This window comes from Pseudophryne corroboree (genome assembly GCF_028390025.1).
Source record: "Pseudophryne corroboree isolate aPseCor3 chromosome 3 unlocalized genomic scaffold, aPseCor3.hap2 SUPER_3_unloc_26, whole genome shotgun sequence".
In the NCBI taxonomy this organism is placed as follows: Eukaryota; Metazoa; Chordata; class Amphibia; order Anura; family Myobatrachidae; genus Pseudophryne; species Pseudophryne corroboree.
The window spans coordinates 525,941-543,805 of NW_026967515.1; the positions used below are offsets into that span (position 1 = coordinate 525,941).

Sequence of the window (17,865 nt, forward strand, 5' to 3'; positions counted from 1 at the left end):
CCAGTCACCGGGTCTACTGACAAAAATTACAGAATCTGTGTCGTGATAAAGACATCTATCTTGTAATCTATACAGTAGTTTGTACAGTTCAACACGTGCATAAGCCTTTGTGAAGATGGCTATAGTTACATTTGAAATTGCGCCCCTGGTGTAATGGTCTTTGGCATACTTCCAATTTACCATAACTGTATCATCGTCAACAAAGTCCAAAGCGGACACATCATAGTACGGTAAGAACGCGTATTCAAAAAGTTTGTCGGGATTGGTCACTAGACACGTATTGGGCATGTTGCTACGTTGACCAAATTTACCCCATAAGGAATTTAAAAACAATTTTGTCTTTTAGCGGGGTTGATTTCTATGTGATCGGGTCGTAAAGACATGCCTTCATTTTTTTGATAGGCGTCTATATACTCTTGGCGTTTCCCGGCGTCTGTACACCATTCGGGATAAGCAGAGGCCTCTTGTTTATCCCTGAGGTGCGTTTTAATGTAACCTGAAAACAATTTGTCAGATCTCTCATCAAAATGCCACACCTCATAGATTTTACAGGCTGGTAAAATCAAAATAGTGAATTTTTAAATCACAACCTGTTTTGTGATACAGCTTTATGGCGTTTGTACGCCCGCCATAAAGAGCATCACGTGGCTCCAAGGGTTCGGGTAATTCCTTACCCGTCAGAAAAGCCTGTAGATCCACATCAGACTTTAGCATAGACTTCCATTCACAACCCCAGATTTCACGTATCTGAAATCCACATCGTTTAAGGTAGTGCAACTTTACCAGTGTCTTGTGGTGTAATTGACCATAGGTCGTTTTAGTCAGTTTGTTTTTATCATCGGCGTTGTAACAAGCACCACAGCCATGATAAAAACAACCTTGGAATTCAAAAGCAGTGGGTGTGCCGTTAATCACGGCGTAACCATCAAGGCTGTATTTACCAACTTTCTTCTCGCCCCCCTTGTAAAGCGTGTCTTATACTCACACCTTCTTTGTGCTTTATGTACATTAACCACTGTATGGCTGGCGTTGAGTAACGCTTCTGAGTCTTGTGATAGTTATCACCCGGTACAAGGGCCAGTGTCTTTTCCTGTAAAAATTGACTAATTGAAAAGCCTTGATGTGACGTTTAACCACAACCTCTTTTTTCCCTTTGTTATTAGAAACTCCTGTTCTGTCATAGCTATAACAGCCGATCTGAAAGCATCACAAGCTTTTTGTAATATTTTCACATCGTCTTTACAATATCGTATGAGCTCTTTTTGAAAGTTAAACGGTTTGTGTACACACTGTTTATACCAGGCTGTAAACTCAGATAATTCATCAGGCATCATGTATTGTGGACCAAAATACTCTTTTGACGGCATAGCCCCTATGTAATTTTGCAACTATGTTAAAAAAATGTGGGAAATAACCTTTGGTACCGTCAAACCCCATCGCCTTTGGTAACTTGCTAAGCCGCATGGGTAAAAATTTTTAAGAGTCAATAAATCTTATCTTCAAATCTTTTACCGTGATGCACATTATGTTGCCGCCTCTAGATAATAATTCCATCTTTAATTTCTCCTTAATCAGCTGACGCAGCACAAAATACGCATCATAGCGACTTGCATTATGGGCTATGAATGTGTAATGCACACATTTTGGTTTCATGAACGTCTTTACAAAGTCTTCGATACACGCAACACCCTTAAACTCCCAGTCTTTCTCCCCCGTTAATGTTAAAGCGTAACAGTACTTTAGTATGTGCACACCCATCTCCTGCATACACTCAAAATCATAAAAGATGTATTTCTTTGTGGGCTCTTCTGGCTTGATGGTTTGTATATAGCACAAATGGTTCGAAAACCCATCAACGAACACCTTACAAATGGGACACTTTAGGCCTCGGCAGTTATGATCTGTTCGCCGGTAGAGACAACACCCGTCACAATATACATGTTCAAGACAGGATATTTTGTGATCAAGAGCTAAAGCTTTGTGTAGCTCTAAACATTCGTTTGATCGACAAAATACCCTACATACCGAACACCTTAACGCCGTCACACCGTCATCAATACAATCCGTCCTGTGACAAGCCTTACGAAAGAAAAGACAATCGTGATTATTTCTATGATGATAAGCGCTATGACAACGGATGCAATAATATCGGGCTCCAAGAAACGCTTTGATATCGAGTATCCCATAAAAGTGACAATCGTGATATAGCACAAACAGCATGTCTTTGTAACGGCTGCCCGTACAGTAATATTTCCAATCGCCTTGATAGTAATAGAGGTGATTGGTCGAAACATTTAAATAGTTGTCAGAAAATGCAACATCGCTAAAGTTGACCGCTTTATCAAGCGGCAGATTCAAAGCTTTATGTAGTTGGATCGCTCTCTCCTGTATTACATGGTCATTGGCATTGTTACCTTTATCCAGAAGTTTACAGACGCTAGCGGCCAAACACAGGTTATTACCGATATTACTGAAATCAGAGATGTCTTTTGCGTTTATGAATTATTAAACTATAGGGTAAGCGGTGTAAACTTCTACCGGTCAACCCCCTTTCCGCCCTGTTTCTAAAAATACTGATCACAAACCTTAAACCTGTGGATAATAAGAATTCAGCGTTACTTTGAAGCGCGTTTGTAATCTGGTTCAAAAAACTGGTAGCGTCTAATGTTTCTTGCAGCTTACGATGCGAATAGATGGCGTTGTGTAACCCACCCCTCCAATCTATGCTGAACGCGGTCGGCAGGATCCACGCTCGCAAGGACGCCATCGAGCATGGCCTGTATAGCAGTATGAATGGCTCAAACCCCCTCTACAAATGATGTAACCCTGTCCAAATTAACAAACCGATAGTGACTGTGGTACTCAACGGCTCTGAAATTCGGTCGTTGTCGTTCATAACTGTTAATTGCTTCTAAGTATACATGTTGCCGACCTTCGTCATTACCGGGTGACTCAACAACGCGTGCATCATCATATATGGGGCTTGCAATGCGCTCAATATTGTCAGGCTGTGATTCATCAATCCGTAATGCTTGGGTGGCGATTGATCAAAATCTACATACCTCGCACTCTGCTTCTCGCCTACCACATGTTCCCTGTGCCGCTTGCGCTTTCTCAATCTGGTTAATGTTGTTACAGCCTGTTTCACCTTTACACATCGGAATAACTGTGAGATCTTGTATGTTAAACAAGGTTTAATTTGTGGATTTTTTTTACAGGCATTTCAATTTAAAACACATTTCAAACCATTTGGAAAAAGATATGGTTTCTGGTGGATTATTGCGCACTATAAGAAAGGGATATGCCGCAAACCATTGAATACCAAAAAGGACACTAACATCAAGTGTCAAGAATTGTGGCATAAACAAGATTAGGTATTTATGGTAAGCGCTGTCCCTCTCTGAGGATGTTTATATAAATTAGTTACTCAATGTCCAAGTATCTTAAACAAACATTTTTATTGCATCCTTGATACATTTTTGTGACACATTGCACATTAAAAAGGATTGGACATACATAAAACATAAAACATTAAAAAGAAGAATTATTGCACAGACCCTTATTTGTAAACAAGTGACAATAGTCTATGTGCAATTCATATAATGGTGCAACTTCTGGTTCATACCGTAAAAGGCATGTGGTGTGTGCCTTTGATGTAAAATGGGGTTCCAGCTGGCAGCCCAGCAACACACCACACACTTTGCCAATGTAGATGGATAACACAGGTTCCCGGTAAGAATCCAAAGAGGTCACAATTCCATTAATACGGCACAACGCGTTTCGGATGGTATATCCTTTCTCAAGTGCATCTGTGATATTGTGTATTATTTTCCCTTTTAAACCCCCTTTCCGGAAATGAATTAGTTTGACTTTCCCGCCGTTTGCGTTCCAACTTCCGGAACCGGATGTAAGAGCGCTCTTTTGCGGTTCATCTCCCCGTCGGATCCGGAAGTGTACGCTCCGTCACTTGCTGTTGTCAACTTAACTCCAAGGGCCCGCGATGACACGGCGCCTCCGCCTTTGCATTCACGTTCGTCGGCGGAAGTGATGTCATTTGCGTTCCACCTCTTGGGCAAACCCGGAAATATATGCATTCCATTCACCGTAAACATAGATAGGAGGTGGTATCCGTTGTAAAGTGCTCAGATTTCCCTCATATTCACAAGAACAAAGAGTATTCTTCCCAATTAATAGATCCTTTACTAATATAAGTTGCCCATTTAAAAAAAAAAATAAAAAAAATTCTGCATGATACTTCATTCCCATGTAGTCCATCCCTACCGGCAACGTTATATTTTGTTATGACATGTGGAAAAAAGGGGGAAAGAGATAAAGAACAGATTAAAAAGTGAACATAAAATATTTTATTACATCATAAACCATTTTAGTTCAAAGTCTGAGTTAAGACCATTAGGAACCAATGTGTTTAAAACATATATCCATTCCATTTCTTTTTTTGCCAAACGTACATCAATATCTCTATTCCTACTGGTTTCTTTTATTTGTTCAATCCCCAAAAAACGTTTGATTTCAAATTCACAATTTTTATGAAAGTTTTTAAAAATGCTGTGATAGCGGGTGATTTAATTGCCCCTTCCTTATATTATATATATGCTCTGCCATACGTGTTTTTAAATTTCGGGTGGTCTTGCCTATATATATAAGTCCGCACATGCATTCTATCAAATAGATTATATTACGTGAATGGCAAGTAATAAAACTTCCTATATTATAGGATTTGTCATGTACTTTAAAAGAGGTAATTTTCCTAGAGTTAAAAGAATTATTGGTGGAGCGGCACATCAAACAAGAGCCACACCGGTGAAACCCCTTTGTTCTTTCACTGGTTGTTTTGGGGTCATATAGTGTGCTGTTAACTAATTTATCTTTGAGCGAAGGAGCTCTTCGATATATGAATTTCGGTTTTTTAGGTAGATGTTCTTTCAAAATGGGATCTTCCTGTAGGACCCTCCAATTCTTCTGTATGCTTTTTTCCAATAATTTAAAATTAGATCCATATTGGCTAATAAAAGCCCATTGTAATGATGGATCATCTTTTTTCTTATTAGTGTTACACTTTAGAAGATCTTCCCTTTCAATTGTGTTCAATTTTGTTTTTGCTTGAACAATATCTTTATCTGAATACCCCTTATTTTTGAAGCGCTCTCCAACCAATTCTAATTCTGTTTGACATACCTCTTCTTCAGTACAATTTCTTTTTACTCGTTTGAATTGGCCTAAAGGTATGCCCTCCAGCCATTTCCGATGGTGTTGACTTGTGATGTCAATATATGAATTAGAATCAGTTTCCTTTCTGAATATACACGTGGACAACACATTGTCTTTTACATATATTTTTAGATCAAGAAAGGAAACTGTTTGTATATTTGTCTGGAAGGTGAACAAAATGTTAAAATTATTAGTATTGAGATGGGTGCAAAAAGTGGATAGATAGTAAAGGATCTATTAATTGGGAAGAATACTCTTTGTTCTTGTGAATATGAGGGAAATCTGAGCACTTTACAACGGATACCACCTCCTATCTATGTTTACGGTGAATGGAACGCATATATTTCCGGGTTTGCCCAAGAGGTGGAACGCAAATGACATCACTTCCGCCGACGAACGTGAATGCAAAGGCGGAGGCGCCGTGTCATCGCGGGCCCTTGGAGTTACGTTGACAACAGCAAGTGACGGAGCGTACACTTCCGGATCCGACGGGGAGATGAACCGCAAAAGAGCGCTCTTACATCCGGTTCCGGAAGTTGGAACGCAAACGGCGGGAAAGTCAAACTAATTCATTTCCGGAAAGGGGGTTTAAAAGGGAAAATAATACACTTGAGAAAGGATATACCATCCGAAACGCGTTGTGCCGTATTAATGGAATTGTGACCTCTTTGGATTCTTACCGGGAACCTGTGTTATCCATCTACATTGGCAAAGTGTGTGGTGTGTTGCTGGGCTGCCAGCTGGAACCCCATTTTACATCAAAGGCACACACCACATGCCTTTTACGGTATGAACCAGAAGTTGCACCATTATATGAATTGCACATAGACTATTGTCACTTGTTTACAAATAAGGGTCTGTGCAATAATTCTTCTTTTTAATGTTTTATGTTTTATGTATGTCCAATCCTTTTTAATGTGCAATGTGTCACAAAAATTTATCAAGGATGCAATAAAAATGTTTGTTTAAGATACTTGGACATTGAGTAACTAATTTATATAAACATCCTCAGAGAGGGACAGCGCTTACCATAAATACCTAATCTTGTTTATGCCACATTTCAAACCATTGCCTAACATGCCTAGTCACGGCTCAGTTTCATTTATTTCTGCAAAATGATGTATGTTGGCTTTAATAAATTCAGTTGTCTTAACTGACCGATCTATGTATTTTGACATGACATTCATACACGTCTCAACAACTTCTTTAACAATGTCTTGTTTACATTTCCCACCGTGGCTCACACCTTTAATGTATTTTAACAAATATCCGGCTTTTACACCCATGTTCTCAACATCTTCCCGTATCTTACCCAACAATGCGTAAAATTGTATTTCAGCGTCTTGACCTAATTGTTCTGTATTTTGACATCCATCAACTATGTCGGGCACTATCCCGTGCGCCGGTGCACAAGCATCAGCCGATGCGTGTACCACGGCTGCCGTTGTAAAAATATTGGGCATTGATGTTACACAATCAACCGTTGTAGTATTACCAGAAATTCCTGCAACGGCTGATAATTCTTCATCAGCACTATTCTGCCGTTCTTGTGTCGTTGACTCTCCACAGTGTGTAATAAGCTCTTGCCCATTTATGTCATCAATATCTGATATCACAGGATTACCAGCTATGGGGTAAATTTACTAAGGTCCCGATTTTGACCGAGATGCCGTTTTTTCTTCAAAGTCATCTCGGTCATTTACTAAACTCAAATCACGGCAGAGATGAGGGCATTCGTATTTTTTTGCAAGTAGTTGTAAAAAAATACGAATGAATACACCATCGGTCAAAATACGCCAGCAAATTAGTAGAACTCGGTCATTTACTAAAAAGTGCAAATCTCCAAAGAGGAAAACACTGCCGTGAAAAATTACAAATCGCAAAAAAGTGCTAAAAAAAAGCAGACCTGCTTTTTTGAGCCGTGATTGCATAGGCATGCAGGGATCCATGAGATCCGTGCATGTGTATCAGTGGGAAGGGGTGGGAAAGTTGTTTTTTTTCTCCAAAAAAAATGCGTGGGGTCCCCCCTCCTATGCATAACTAGCCTCGGGCTCTTTGAGCCGATCCTGGTTGCAAAAATATGGGGGGGAAAATGACAGGGGTTCCCCCATATTTAAGCAACCAGCATCGGGCTCTGCACCTGGTCCTGGTTCCAAAAATACGGGGGACAAAAAGAGTAGGGGTCCCCCGTATTTTTAAAACCAGCACCGGGCTCCACTAGCTGGACAGATAATGCCACAGCCGGGGGTCACTTTTATATAGTGCCCTGCGGCCGTGGCATCAAAAATCCAACTAGTCACCCCTGGCCGGGGTACCCTGGGGGAGTGGGGACCCCTTCAATCAAGGGGTCCCCCCCCCAGCCACCCAGGGGTGAAGCCCGAGGCTGTCCCCCCCCCATCCAATGGGCTGCGGATGGGGGGGCTGATAGCCTTTTGTGTAAATGAAAATATATTGTTTTTAGTAGCAGTACTACAAGTCCCAGCAAGCCTCCCCCGCATGCTGGTACTTGGAGAACCACAAGTACCAGCATGCAGCGGAAAAACGGGCCCGCTGGTACCTGTAGTACTATTACTAAAAAAATACCCACAAAAAGACAAGACACACACACCTTGAAAGTATAATTTTATTACATACATACACACAAACATACATACATACTTACCTTATGTTCACACGCAGGTCGGTCCTCTTCTCCAGTAGAATCCATGGTGTACCTGTTGAAAAAATTCTACTCACCAGATCCAAGGTCCCAGGGTCCTCGGGGCATCCATGTTTAATCCACGTACTTGAAAAAAAAAAAAAAAACGCATACACGAGCCACGAACAGAAAGGGGCCCCATGTTTTCACATGGGACTCCTTTCCCCGAATGCCAGAAACCCACTCTGACTTCTGTCTAAGTGGGTTTCTTTAGCCAATCAGGGAGCGCTACGTTGTAGCACTCTCCTGATCAGCTGTGTGCTCCTGTCCTCACTGACAGGCGGCACACGGCAGTGTTACAATGTAGCGCCTATGCGCTACATTGTAACCAATGCTGAGAACTTTCTGCTCAGCGGTGACGTCACTTTAGGTCAACCGCAGGGCAGAAAGTTCCCAGCATTGGTTACAATGTAGCGCATGTAACACTGCCGTGTGCCGCCTGTCAGTGAGGACAGGAGCACACAGCTGATCAGGAGAGTGCTACAACGTAGCGCTCCCTGATTGGCTGAAGAAACCCACTTAGACAGAAGTCAGAGTGGGTTTCTGGCATTCGGGGAAAGGAGTCCCATGTGAAAACATGGGGGCCCTTTCTGTTCGTGGCTCGTGTATGCGTTTTTTTTTTTTTTTTCAAGTACGTGGATTAAACATGGATGCCCCGAGGACCCTGGGACCTTGGATCTGGTGAGTAGAATTTTTTCAACAGGTACACCATGGATTCTACTGGACAAGAGGACCGACCTGCGTGTGAACATAAGGTAAGTATGTATGTATGTTTGTGTGTATGTATGTAATAAAATTATACTTTCAAGGTGTGTGTGTCTTGTCTTTTTTTGGGTATTTTTTTAGTAGTAGTACTACAGGTACCAGCGGGCCCGTTTTTCCGCTGCATGCTGGTACTTGTGGTTCTCCAAGTACCAGCATGCGGGGAGGCTTGCTGGGACTTGTAGTACTGCTACTAAAAACAATATATTTTCATTTACACAAAAGGCTATCAGCCCCCCCATCCGCAGCCCATTGGATGGGGGGGGACAGCCTCGGGCTTCACCCCTGGCCCTTGGGTGGCTGGGGGGGGGGGACCCCTTGATTGAAGGGGTCCCCACTCCCCCAGGGTACCCCGGCCAGGGGTGACTAGTTGGATTTTTGATGCCACGGCCGCAGGGCACTATATAAAAGTGACCCCCGGCTGTGGCATTATCTGTCCAGCTAGTGGAGCCCGGTGCTGGTTTTAAAAATACGGGGGACCCCTACTCTTTTTGTCCCCCGTATTTTTGGGACCAGGACCAGGCGCAGAGCCCGATGCTGGTTGTTTAAATATGGGGGAACCCCTGTCATTTTTCCCCCCATATTTTTGCAACCAGGATCGGCTCAAAGAGCCCGAGGCTGGTCATGCTTAGGAGGGGGGACCCCACGCAATTTTTTAAAATTTTTTACAGTGTTTAATTAAAAAAACAAAAAAAATGAACCCCAACACGGATCACACAGATCCGGCCGAGATTAATTGTAAAAAAGTCGGCAGTGTTTTGCTAATCACTGCCGTAAAAAAACAAAAAACAAAACGAATGACATCGACATCGGAACAAAAGAAAAACCCGAATACGACAGCTTAGTAAATTAGTCGTAATCAATTCAAAAAGTTGCAGTTTTACACTTTCGATGTCATTCGTGATTGAACTTTGACTTTTTCCCGAAAATTACGAATGTTAGTAAATTTACCCCTATGTGTCTTGTTTCTGTTTCAGAGCAATCCTGTGTATCAGGAATAGTCATTACATCGGATTGCGACAATTGCTTAACATTAGTTCTTGAGTCAACATTTGATAACACACCAATGCCTGCTATGTGTCTTGTTTCTGTTTCAGAGCAACCCTGTGTATCTGGAATTGTGATTACAGCTGATTGCGGCAATTGCTTAACATTACTTCTTGAGAGACACAATGCCCTCTTAACCTTTACAGTCTTTGTATTACCAGCGACATCCCGGTCTGCAGTGTTAAATGCTGTGTGTTTTGATGTTACAGCAACATCGTTACTTACGCTTGATACAGTTTGTAACGCGATCCTTCCCCGTTGCGGCTTATCATTTTCGGAATACGACAATTTTCTTTTAAGATCGGTAAATGCTGAATTATGACTTCTCTCATTCGTTCTTGTTCGAGCCGGCCTTCGTTTGTTCGGATTGATACAACCGTTATGCACCACCATAACCGATGACCCAGCATGCTCCTTTAGGCTGTTATGTACAATCGACGGCATTGCAAATTGATGGTTCTCCGTTTCAGTGGCGGTTGTGCGTTTTGATGTTTTCCCGCTTGTACTAGGCCTGTGTATATGCGCGACTGTATCACTACCTACTGGTATCGTAGGATCATATCATCTTGCTACAACATCATCTGTAATACATATATTATAAAATAAATATAAACATTGATGCACGTAAATCAGCATTTAAATCCCTGCATAACAATATACCATATAACAGTGTTTGATTACACACCGGCTTTATATTCTGATGCCCGTAAATTAATATTTAAATTACTGCATAACAATATACCATATAACAGTGTTTGAATCCACACCTGGTTTATATTCGAATGTTTGAGCCCGGCCCCCTGTCGAGTGGGGAAAAAACGGTCGCTCATCAACAGCATTGCCGGTCTGTATAGCTGTGTTGTGACAATATTCAGGTTTGTTCAATATTTCCCGTAGAATACTGTCAGCCGTCGCATCATCCATTTTTGTGGAATCTTTAGCCGGTGAAAAAATGAAAAATAAATATTACATACGGTATAAAATTAGAATAACATGAAAAAGAGTTGTATTATTGAGAATATAGTGTGTACAGTTGACAACAAATCAGCACAACTGTACAAGGCTTATTTTTAATTCTTTAGCCGGTGGGAAAAAAATAAAAATAAAAAATAAATAAAAATATCATGTTACTCACAGGCTGGAGCCAATTCCAAAATATTAGTAAAATCTGGTATAATGCTGAAATCTAAACCAAACGGGCTTTCTCCAACATCATCGAAATTCTCTGTGTTTGTGGTATCTGTCATTTATTTGTGAGAAATAAAAATGAGAAATTAATTTTTTAATTACTTATCAACGTTGTATCCAGACTGTTGTACGTTCATACTATTTAAACTTTTAAAAAGTAAAAATGAACAATTTGTAGACCTTGACTATAATTTCGTACTATTTAAACTTTTCAAAATAAATAAAAACGTGTCAATGGTATTTATAGACCTAGCTTACCATGGCGCATTTGATAACTTGGCAAATCATCATCTTCGGATCCGGATGTACAAATGACATTATCTTTGTTGTTGATGTTCTGCATTCTCTGTCGCTGAACCAATAATGAAAATGAGATATGATTAATATCAGACAAATTATTTACATGAAATACAGTGTCGGTGCATTCCCAAAATGATCCGCTAGATAGCACTATTACCACATATTTAAACAACCTTTAGTGAGCCACATTAATTCACAGCCATATTTGTAAAATAAAAAATATAACATTTGTATAAATATGAGATAGCCTATTGCATCTGCATGACCCCCACCTGCAACACGATAATGCGCCACTAGATGGCACTATTACCACTATTACCACATATTTAAACAACCTTCAGTCAGCCACATTAATTCACAGCCATATTTGTAAAATAAAAAATATAACATTTGTATAAATATGAGATATCCTATTGCATCTGCATGACACACACCTGCAACATGATAATGCGCAGCTAGATGACACTATTACCAAATATTTAATCTGCAACCCTGCAGAATAATAATAATAACACTTACCATGATGCCTTTACGTGTGTGTATAGCGATGTAACTTTAGTTGAAATTCCTTCTCAGAGTGTGTCCCACTTCAGAGCTGTGTCCTATTCTTATAGTCATGGATGTGAGCCAAATGGCCCCACCAACCTGTGGTATGCCGTCCCACATTTCCAAGATGCTGGGCGGGGTTTCTAAACATATAAACTTTGGTTTATAAATTAGTAAATGTGATAATTCTTTTCAGTTACAATGAAGATATAATCTGTTAGCGGTGCCTTACACGTCGTACTCAGCACTTCAAAAATATACCAAATACTTATATATATATATATGTATACCAATGGATTGGCACTCACCCCTCGTGGTTGTAGACGCCCCGGTGCCTTCTGGGATATGTAGTACATACAGCGTTTCCTGGCATGCAGCGGCACTCAGGGACTGATGCAAGCAATAGTTAAGCAGAAAGTGTTTATTCCATAGTGAAAAAAATGGTCCAACGTTTCGGGGTGCAACCACCCCTTTGTCAAGGTGAACAACTTGTTGTTCACCTTGACAAAGGGGTGGTTGCACCCCGAAACGTTGGACCATTTTTTTCACTATGGAATAAACACTTTCTGCTTAACTATTGCTTGCATCAGTCCCTGAGTGCCGCTGCATGCCAGGAAACGCTGTATATATATATATATATATATATTTATTTAAAAGCACAATAGTTTAAAAATAAAATGTCATTTTGAGTCAATACATAGTCCTGTAGACGACTCTAATGTTCTTTTGCAGTGATTAGCACGTTGATTTAATAACCAGATGTTTTTGTTACAAGCATGGCTAGGATTTTTTAAACATATAAACTTTGGTTTATAAATTAGTAATTGGGATAATTCTTTTCAGTTACAATGAAAATATAAAATCAAATACTTAAATATATATATATATATATATTTATTTAAAAGCACGATAGTTTAAAAATAAAATGTCATTTTGAGTCAACACATAGTCCTGTAGGTGGTGCTAATGTTCTTCTACAGAGATTAACATGTTGATTTAATAACCAGATGTTTTTGTTACAAGCATGGTATTCTGTAATTCTAAAACTTTTGAATTTTTGTTGTCACGGTAGTCCGTAGATCTGTGGATTTTGAAATTGTGCTGTCATCATTAATCATGCATGGTCATTAAAATCAGTGTTTCTTAAATCATTGCCATGTGTGATGCTTCCGTGCATCTAAGAAAATGGACACGGTCATTAGTCATTGTGCTTTTTAAAGCTGTACCATGTGTACCAAGCGTGATGTTTAAATTGTTGGAATGTGTGAACTATAACATGTGCACTATAACACTGTAATGTTTTGAAAGTGTACAGCCTGGTAAAGTCAATTTTTTCATCACAAGCTGGTTTGTGATACAGCTTTATTGCGTATTCTGCGACTGGTGTTACGTGACACTCTTTTCAAAGCCATTATCTTTTAATACGGTTTAATATCGAACTCTATAAATTTTATATAAAATTTTATATAAAGCGATATCAAACACTATCATTTAATATTAAAGGGGGCTGTACCCAGTAGAAAGGGGGTGGGGGTGTCAACTGTCACTTTGACAGAAAGGTGGTCTTTCTCTACTCCTGTCCATAGTCCCTCAGACTTAATATCTTCCTGGAAATACTTGTGGATGGAGCCCTTCATTCGCTTTGCCAGGATTCAAGGGTGGTCAATCTGTTGAAATCAGAGCACTACATTTTGGCCACCGTGCTCGATTCTAGGTTTAAAGCCTATGTTGTATCTCTCTTTTTGGACACAAGTCTGCAGAGGAGGGAAGACCTGCTGGTGAGAAAATTGTCAGCTCAAGCGGAACGTCACCCATCAACAGCTCCTCCTTCATTTTCTCCAGCAACTGGGGCTGCGAGGAAAAGGATAATATTTCTGAGCCCACCTACTGGACACAAAAGCAACAATACAAGTGACACATTAACAGGAAATTGTTTCTGTCACAATAGCGACAATTATCTGGAAATAAGATAATACACAAACATAAAAAGACTCAACGGAAATCTTTTGTTTTTAAACAACTTTATTTCATATCTTTAATACACTTATTTTTCTCTATATTTTAAACTTAAAAAATACTTTACTCTGCACAACATGGATAAAATATCCTTAAAGCACAGACACAATTCAAGTTACATTATAGTATTGCAGGTAAGTAAAACAGATACATATCAGAAGAGCCAAAACCCTATGAGGGTCATTCAGGCCCAACTGCAGTAGTGGCCCACAGCAGTTTACTGGTGGTGACAAAATGCACGTGCGCACCGGCCACGCAGACACACACATTGTGGCCGCATCCCTGAAGGGTGAACGCGGGCGGGCCAGGACCATTTTCCGGGGGGCTGCGTGATGTCACATCTGCGTTCATCTCTGATTACCCCCTATAAGCTTCCAGATTGCACCTCATATCTCATCTTTTCCAAGTTACTACAAATGATATGAGATCGGTAGCAGCACTACTTTCAGGATTATTATACAGAACACACATAAAGGCTGACACAACAAATAACAGTAATACATACAAGGGATTAATTAGAAAAAAGGAATAATCATTAAATCTAATTATCAACTGGTTCTGTGCGGAACCCATACACCTCTTTACTGCCTCCAGCAGCCCCTGGTACTGTACTGTGACCATCCGCCCTGTCTCCTCCCAGTACTGACGCCACCCTGTCTCCCCCACTACTGCCACCCACCCTGTCTCCCCCTACTACTGCCACTCGCCCTGTCTCCCCCCACTACTGCCACTGCCATCTCCCGCACTACTGCCACTGCCCCATCTCCCTCCACAAATGCCACCCACCCTGTCCTCCCCCACTACTGCCACAGAACTGTCTCCCCCCACTACTGCCACCCTCCCTGTCTCCCCCCACAACTGCCACCCACCATCTCCCCCCACTACTGCCACCCGCCCTGTACTCCCCCACTACTGCCACTGCCCCGTTTCCCCTCTGACACCTTAGTGCTGCTTGGGGACAATATTACCCACAGACAGTGCCTCAGGCAGCCCCCGCTACAGAACTAGTGCCACCACCCTTTCTCACCTCTGACATCTCAGAACTTCTTGGGGATTCTTGGTACTGCTGGTAACAGTTCTTCATCTGCAGGTAGAAGTAAGCAAGCTGGGCAGTAATGAGGCAGAAGCTGCTTCTGGTACCACGGACCCTGGTCATGTAGGGCTGGGAGAGTCAGTAAGATTATGTAATAGTCACCATCTTACAGGCAGCCAGTGAAGAGAGCAGAGAATGGGTGTTATGTGGCAGGAACGGGCCGGTTAGGTAACAGCCTGGCTGCTGCATTCTGTACAAGCTACAACCGGTGCAAGTCTTTTGCTGGGAGACCCAGGTAGAGGACATTGCAATAGTCTATGTGTGATACAAGTGCATGTATGACTGTAGGTAGATCTTTTGAGGGAATTATGTGCTGGAGTCTGGCTATGTTTCTCAGATGAGGATCTGATTGTGGCAGATACCGATGTCTAAGTGTCACTCCACAATCCAGGACACCAAGATTCCGCAAATGATCAGCATTTTGTAGCTCTGAATACCCAAGCATATGTCTCGTTGGTTTGCAAAGCTGAGCTGTAGCCCTGCCCTTTGTTGGTGAGCTTCTATCATAAGGACCTGTTTCACCAGGACTGAGTCACAGCCAACTGGCATCACCCACACCTGGAGCTCAGCTAGACAAGCATTTAGGATTGGTACTAGATTCTCAGTACCCAGAGCAAAGACAGGTCATATGTATAGCAGTGGTAGAAGAGGACATGACATCTGATTATTTAACCCAGTGGTAGCATGTATATTGCAAAAAGCATAGGAGATAGGATAAGTACCTTGAAGAACAACACAGGGCAATGATAAGTATACTCCAGAAGAGTAAAATGGTTCCTCACCTGAGTGATGACTATTGTGAGCTACAAAAGCTGATTTATTTCTCAGGGTATAGAAATGGCCTCTCACCTGTGTGACTTCTGTGATGTCTAACAAGAACTGATTTGTGTGCAAAACATTTCCCACACTCAGAGCAAGAAAATGGCTTCTCACCTGTGTGACTTCTGTAATGTATAACAAGATGTGATTTGTGTGCAAAACATTTCCCACACTCAGAACATGGAAATTGCTTCTCACCTGTGTGACTTATGTTATGTCTAACAAGAGCTGATTTGTGTGCAAAACATTTCCCACACTCAGAACATGGAAATGGCCTCTCAGATGTGTGACTTCTCTGATGTATAACAAGATGTGATTTTTGTGTAAAACATTTCCCACACTCAGAACATGGAAATGGCTTCTCACCTGTGTGACTTCTGTGGTGTATAACAAGATGTGATTTGTGTGCAAAACATTTCCCACACTCAGAACATGGAAATGCCTGCTCACCTGTGCGACTTCGCTGATGTGTAACAAGTTGTGATTTTTGTGTAAAACATTTCCCACACTCAGAACATGGAAATGGCTTCTCACCTGTGTGACTTCTGTAATGTATAACAAGATATGATTTGTGTGCAAAACATTTCCCACACTCAGAACATGGAAATGGCTTCTCACCTATGTGAGTTCGCTGATTTGTAATAAGGTCTGATTTCTGTGTAAAATATTTCTCACACTCTGAACATATCAGTGGCCTTTCACCTGCCTTACCTGTCTGTGGGTTAATAGGCTTTGTGTTCTGTGTAAAACACTTGGCATCTATAGAACAGGGAAACACTGTATCTACTCTCAGAGCTGATGCACCAATATCAGAGTGATCAGTAGAACATTTCCCACGATCAGAGGGATCAGCTGATAGAGCTGGATATATAATTGGGGTAATGGAATTAGCTCCTGGAGAATCCTGTCTACTGTCATTATCTTTTATGTCACAATCCGGGGATAACATTAGATGTCCTTCTGAGATATTCTTGCTTGTGTGTCCATCTGCTGGAAATAAAATACATTATGGAAATGTGACATTTTCTGTAACAATATTAATCTTACAAACAATAGGAGAAGACGACTCTCTGAGACACTTAATTGTAAATGTGTGTGTATAATAAAACATAACTTTTAGTGAAGGCTTTATAATATTGTGTCTCGTACTATCATTGTGTTCACCCTCCTGAGAACACTCACAATAACAAATGTAATATTATAATAAAACTTAGATATATCTCTTTCTTGTACTGGTAACTAACCATGAAGTATAAATGGAGATATAGTCACTCGCCAAGTCCTATGTCAGCACCAATGTAAAACAATGGATGGGGAACATATCGTATGAATTGGAGATTTTAGATGAACAATAACATCAGTCATATGAGCTGATGGATCAGAGAAATGTCTCCTAACGTTACTCCTGGAAGCATTGGTAAGGTAGCATTCCTTTATGTGTGTGCTCATACGCTGGTAAGTCTGTACAAGTGTTACCATTATAGAAGGTATATTGCTACAGCAGAGTAGGTGTGAAACAAGGTACTTTACATGCAATACACCATATAATACCCTGTAATCATCACCATCTTCTAGGTTATAATCTACTTTCTCTTACGTCCTAGAGGATGCTGGGGTCCATTTAGTACCATGGGGTATAGACGGGTCCTTTGGAAACCACTGGCACTTTAAGAGTTTAATAGTGTGGACTGGTCCCTCCCTCTATGCCCCCCCTACCAGACTCAGTTTAGAAAATGTGCCCAGAGGAGCCGCTCACAGCTAGGGGAGCTCCTAGGAGTTTTCTTAGTTTTTGTTTTATCGAGTTAGTTAGGTTACAAGAAGCCTCTCTGCTTTGTGGGACTTGGGGGGGGGGGGGGGGGGGAGATCAGGAATATGAACCAACTTCCTGAAGAGTTAATGGTTCTCTACTCCACTGACAGGATACTGAGCTCTTGAGGGTGCTGATCGCAAGCCCCCGAGGCGACTGCTCACTACTGCAGCACAGGCACCACCCCCTAACAAAGCCAGAAGAAAGAAAAGTGGTGAGTACAGCGCCAGCATCCCGGTTAGCGGCAGGGTATGGCAGCACAAGGGTGGGAGCGTGTGCTCTGACAGGCTGCATGTGCTCTGACAGGCTGCACTCGAGGAAGGCTCAGCAACACACAGTGCATTTGATGGCATGGCGGTT

General features: G+C 41.3%; 1 protein-coding gene across 1 annotated transcript in view; it reads right to left on the reverse strand.

The window, feature by feature from the left end:
- Positions 1-16,685, reverse strand: part of LOC134983844 (oocyte zinc finger protein XlCOF7.1-like) — a 52,473-nt gene extending 35,788 nt beyond the window's left edge. The window contains exon 1 of the mRNA XM_063949467.1: positions 15,729-16,685. Coding sequence (XP_063805537.1) covers positions 15,729-16,647 — 919 coding nt within the window. The 5' untranslated portion in view covers positions 16,648-16,685. The remainder of the gene's footprint in view (positions 1-15,728) is intronic.
- Positions 16,686-17,865: the final 1,180 nt, after the last annotated feature.